The following is a 6,000-nucleotide window of genomic DNA, read 5'->3' as shown; positions in this document are numbered from 1 at the left end:
AGAGAGGTCTAGCCCATGTCTGGTTACCGAAGCTTGTGAACACTGCAGCACTGCACCACCTCCCAAGTTCACTACGCATCCCCAGTGACCTTTGTTGTAGGGTAACACATCCACACCAGGGCGCGGGCCCAGCATCCATGTCCCTCTCACCCTTCATGGTGTGAATCCATGCACACAAAGTCAAGGCTTAAAGCACTCTTGCTTCTTTGACTTGACTTCAATCAACAAGTTGACCGGTCGCTGCAGCCAGACCTCTCTGGGCAAGCTCTCAGCCCTCAGCACTAGCCCTGGGCTAGCACGAAACAGTTAATGTCGCCTGAGGTACTCCTGCCAGCTTCCTTAGCCCCCTCCTGTGCCTCCCGGGAGCTATTAATACAGCAGGCACATGCTCTGACATAGCGTTCCCCGGCAGCGACCAGATAACTTTAATTTGCCCTTTAAACGTCCCGAGCCCCGCGGCCCTCGCCGTCCCTCCGCAGAGGAACATGGCAGCGCTGCCCCGCGCCCCCCGACGGGGGCGGGCTCGGGGAGATCCCAGCCAATGCCCGTGCCCCGGGGGACCCCTCCTCCTATCGCGAGAGGCCGCGGGGTATAAGAGGGGCGGCGCGGGGCAGGGGGCCCATTTGGCCGGCGGTGCGCGGGGGCGGCCGGGTGGGGGAGCGCGCGGCTCGTTGGCTCTCTCCGGGCAGGGGGTGTCGGACCGGCTGCCAGCATGGGTGACCAAGCGCTCAGCTTCCTCAAGGACTTTTTGGCTGGTGGGATCGCTGCCGCCATCTCCAAGACGGCTGTCGCCCCCATCGAGAGAGTGAAGTTGCTGCTGCAGGGAGGAGGCGGTGGGGGCCGGGGGGGCGGCGGCCCGCGGGTAGTGGCGGTGGCGGGAGCCCGGCGGGGCTGCGCCACAGGTGGGTGCCGGCCGGCGTGACTAAATATGGGAAGGAGCTCGGACAGCTCCGGTTACGCGGGAGCTGCCCGGGCCCTTCAGCACCGCCTCGGGGGAGCGGGAGCCGGGCCAGGCGGCGGGGCAGGCCCCGTCCCTGCCCTTCAGCTGGCGCTGTGTGGGGTCACCCCTGCAGCGTCCCTCTCTCTACCCCTCCCACCCCTCCTCCTCTTCCTCCGTACAGGTCCAGCATGCCAGCAAACAGATCACGGCTGAGAAGCAGTACAAGGGCATCATCGACTGCGTAGTCCGCATCCCCAAGGAGCAAGGTGTCATCTCCTTCTGGAGAGGCAACCTGGCCAACGTCATCCGGTACTTCCCCACCCAGGCCCTCAACTTCGCCTTCAAGGACAAGTACAAGCAGATCTTCCTCGGGGGAGTGGACAGGCACAAGCAGTTCTGGCGCTACTTTGCGGGGAACCTGGCATCTGGGGGTGCTGCAGGAGCCACCTCCCTCTGCTTCGTCTACCCACTAGATTTTGCCAGGACCCGGCTGGCAGCTGATGTGGGCAAAGGAGCCAGTGAGAGGGAGTTCACTGGGCTGGGCAATTGCATCGTCAAGATATTCAAGTCTGACGGCTTGAAGGGCCTGTACCAAGGATTCAGTGTGTCTGTCCAGGGCATCATCATCTACAGAGCAGCCTATTTTGGGGTTTACGACACAGCCAAGGGTAAGAAGTGCATGGAGAAGTGACTGCAAGGGAAGATCCATCCAGTAAAGGCACTGTAGGGCACTTGGCAGTACAGAGACAAGCAGGGCTTGGCTCAGCACCAGTTCAGGGTGCTAGTGCTAGAATATGCACAAGTGATTCTGAAATGCATTCCTGTCTCCCTCAATTTGCTGCTCTGAGCAGAAGCCTTGGGTTTGCAGTGTGTTTTCAGACACTTTCCAGTTTCTTTCTCTGTTATAAGACTTGTACAGATGGGCTTGTATGGTAGCTTGTTACTCATTGCACCTTGTGACACAAGCTTGGGAGGTTTCTGCAGGAGAGACCTTTTGGTCAGGGAGCATGAAGAGGGTTTAGATCCCCAAATCCAAGAGTCCTATAAACTTTTTTCACTCATAATACCTGTTGATAATCAAATATGGAGGAAGGGAGAAGTTGCAGACTTGATTGAGTAACTCGTGGGGTCAGTGGGTGATTGTTCTTTCCACAGCCATCTTTCCCACAACCCTTTCACTCTGTACTGACTCTGCTCATTTGTTCTTGATGACAGGTATGTTGCCTGATCCAAAGAATGTGCATATCGTCGTGAGCTGGATGATTGCCCAGACTGTCACTGCAGTAGCAGGGCTGGTTTCTTACCCTTTTGATACTGTGCGACGTAGGATGATGATGCAGTCTGGCCGAAAGGGAGGTAAGAATAAGTGTGCTTCTGGTGCTCTGGCAGCAGAAAGTATCATCCCCAAGATATGATGGGAGATGCTGGGTATTTTTTGTCTTATGGAAAACTAATGATCTTCTTATTGGAATCCTTAAAAAGTGCTATGGGAAACACATTGCTGGTTACTTCTGTCATGTTCACTTTAGAGACGGAGAGTTGACTTGTTTTGATTTCCATGTGGAGAATTAAAATTACTTTTCATGAATTGATTACTTAAAATTAAGTTCTTGGCTATACTTTGCTTATTCATTGTTTTAAATATATGAAAGCTGAAACAGACTTGCTGTATAACTTCAAGCCTTATGACCTTTATGTCTGTTTCCACAGCTGACATTATGTACAAGGGCACAATTGATTGCTGGAAGAAGATAGCTAAAGATGAAGGATCCAAAGCGTTCTTCAAAGGTGCCTGGTCGAATGTGTTGAGAGGCATGGGTGGAGCTTTTGTATTAGTACTTTATGATGAAATAAAGAAATTTGTCTAAAACTTAACATCATAATATAGTTCAATTGTTCTCAATCAACTTTTTTTAAAATATGCTACTGTGATGTAATGGACAACAAAATATTTCCTAGGGAAACAATAAAATTTGAGTAACATATCTGGTTGAGATGAGGATGCATTAATTTAAAAATTGTCCCTGACATCACAGTTACATTTTGTATGAAAATTCCTCCAACATTTGTATTGGAACCTGTGTATATATTATACTTCAAATTTCAGGTAATACATTTTGTCTAGAGACAAGACTTAGGTGGTTTACACCTAGTTCAAAAATCTAATATTGTGAAGTCTTAACAGAACGAGATCTTCAGAAATACCTGTTCTACTAAGTGATGTCTCTAGCTACCCAACAGTGTGATGACACAACATGAATTAAAATCATATTTTCTTCTAAAGCTGTATTTTTTTTAATAAGATATTAAGTGAAATGCGTGTCTGAGAATATAAACTATACTAAAGCACCAGGCTGAGTTCCTGACTGCAGCCTCTTCACTGACAAATTATACAATCATATGGTTGAAACCATAATCTGATTTTTCAAAGAATCTTTGTACAGTGTTTCAAAAATTCCTGGTATCTTCACAAAGCAAAAAGTTGTCTGCTCTGATGTTCAATTGAACTAAAACTGAAAGAATGAAATAAATTAATATATTAATGAACTTTTTCCTGTTGTTTTCAGTACACTGAACACATTACAAGTACATGTCCTTTAGGGTGATGTGCTGATCAGTACACTATTAGTGATCGTCTGGTACTACCTGAGCCTCTTGAAAGTTTTTTAAACAGAGCTTTAGGTAGGTGGAATGGTTATTGCTAATTCTACAATAGCAAAACCAAGTAGATGATTCAGCTTGAGGGTACTGCAGCCAGTTGTCTGACAAACTACCATATAGTCTTAGCTGCTTTGATAATTCATTTACATTACCCTTCACTTTGAAGTAAGTGTGTCTTCATTTGATAGGGAAGTCATTGCTGCTTATTTTACTTGAAAAAGTATTCTAGAATGGAATACTTCTGAGTGAAGTTAATTTAATAACTATACTTCCACCTATACCATTATTAACAACTTGAGCTATTGATTACCAGTGAGATCAGAACATGCTCGATACAGAGTTTTTAAACTTCAGATGCTGCATGGTTGTGAATGTGCTGAAGAATAGGTGCTCTCATTAGATAAAAGGATGGAAAGTGAGTTTTGTCCATTTCAGTGGTTCAGTTAGACTACATAGAAACAAATGTTTGTAATGTATTCACCTAGGAAAAGGGGTGAGGCTAAGCAAGTAATACTCAAATAAGCTTTTATTTCAGCTGCGTCTTTTACTACTTCATATGTAGATTTTTGATAAAAATTCTGGAATGCCTGTCATTTCTAGTGCCCTAGGGTGAAAAAAAACCTGTGGAAACATAAATGTTGGAATTGCACTCGCTGTAGTTGAAGGTAAAAGGGCTGACTAGTTACTTACACAGCTGGCAATCTCCACACCGAATATACAGAGTAGATGATGCCTGGGCTAGCAGAATTGATGAGTGAAGAGTATTGCTGTAGTTAAGGAGTTATCACTGCCTGAGATGGGACATTCTTGCAGGTACTGTCACTGCTGGAAGCTGCCTTTCCCTGACACCTGTGCAGCAATTCAATATGCAAAAACAAGCTGATGCAAAGAGTAATCCCTTGCTCTGTGAAAATAGATTATTCTGGAGTATAAATGGAACAAGTCTCCCCAAAACAATGTTGTTTGTGGACACTGTCTTGGTTAACAGTGCATGTGACGACTATCACAGAACTATCCAGTTACTCTCATGGACTGGGAGCACACTTACTCTGTGATTTTTGTGAGTATGCAGATGAGAACTCTGGATTAACCAGTTTTGTGAGTAGCAGTAAATGGAGAGCTAAGAGGTTCACATTTTGATCAGTTACAAGTTCTGTGCTTTCGCTTCCAGTTATCCCTTTCCTATATTTGAAATTAGTTTCTTGTCAGATGCAGGTAGTCCTAGCTCTCTGTCACTTAGTACAATGGACTGTGTGTGTCTGCTACAGATTCAGACCAGCAGCTCCATTCTCCCTGAAGGCAGGTACAAGCTACTAAAACAGTATCCACCTGAAGAACTGAAGCATTTGGGAAAAAAATGGTCCAAAATGATAGCCTATTTTAAAACTACCTAAATTTAATTATTTTTTGTCTCATGAAGATAGTGTCTCTTTCAACCTGCCTGATCATTTCATCTCCATTCTTTCATGGTCACTATCTTAAGCTCTTGCTTTTCTAGATACCTGGTCTGTTTTCTTCCCAGTAGTAAAGAACCAAGGTTGCAACCTATTGAACCATAAGTTTGTAAAGAAAATCTTTTTACTCTTTTTCAAAGTGCCACAGTTATGGTTATTGGATAATCTTACCTGGAGATGGAGAGTCTGACTAGCCAACCTAGGATGCCAGGGAAAGAAGCATCAAAGCACATAGCCCTACTCATGCCCCAGGGAACAAACCTCAGCCACCTGTGTTCCTCTTGTGAAGTCCTCCTCACTTGAAACAAGAAAAATCTCTCAATAGCATGTTCCAGTCCTAGAAGACACTGCATGGAGAGAACTGAGACCTGTCATTTTTCTTCCAAGCTCTGACCACATAACACAGTGGAGAGAACTAAGATTTTTGTATGCAATCAGAGCTTGGAACAAAAATCATGGAGAATTGCATTTTAGGACTCTGCAGTGAATAACACAGGTGCTCCCAGAACCAGCTCTGACAGCTACTATTGCCAAATCTCTCATTTTGGCAAGGAGGAGTGTTACCAGGAGACATACAGCAGCTTTCTTGACCAAGGTCTTAGAACCATGCATCCTGAAGACAAACCAGATCTGTATCACAAGCATTAGCAATCCCTGCTGATATCTGAAACAATGAGACCTCAACATAACTTCAGTCCTGGAAGATGGCTCCAGATGCAGCTCTTATTTCTATGTTTCCCATTCATCAGGTGGAAATGACATGGTTCATCCATGGCTTTGCTCAAGACTTTGAGCAGATAAACACCACAAAGATTGCACCTGATGCTCAGTGTACCTGGCTCATAAGACACACCAATGCAGAAGGAACTCCCCCCCCCCTCCTTTTTCTTGTTAATATATGACACTAGAAATATTAATCATTGCCTGCATATGATGGTCATGACT

At 45.5% G+C, this 6,000-nt stretch overlaps 1 protein-coding gene across 1 annotated transcript; it reads left to right on the top strand.

Moving 5' to 3' along the window:
• The first annotated feature begins 630 nt into the window (after positions 1-630).
• SLC25A4 (solute carrier family 25 member 4) lies at positions 631-3,487 on the top strand. Its single transcript, XM_068403504.1, has 4 exons — positions 631-818; positions 1,117-1,608; positions 2,156-2,296; positions 2,651-3,487. Exons 1-4 carry the CDS (start codon positions 713-715, stop codon positions 2,806-2,808), a joined length of 897 nt encoding a protein of 298 aa, XP_068259605.1. The 5' UTR covers positions 631-712; the 3' UTR covers positions 2,809-3,487.
• The last annotated feature ends 2,513 nt before the right edge of the window (positions 3,488-6,000 follow it).

This window comes from Nyctibius grandis, chromosome 6, assembly GCF_013368605.1.
Source record: "Nyctibius grandis isolate bNycGra1 chromosome 6, bNycGra1.pri, whole genome shotgun sequence".
In the NCBI taxonomy this organism is placed as follows: domain Eukaryota; kingdom Metazoa; phylum Chordata; class Aves; order Nyctibiiformes; family Nyctibiidae; genus Nyctibius; species Nyctibius grandis.
Note: the sequence above shows the minus strand (reverse complement) of the source record. Positions and strands in the feature narration are given on the sequence as shown.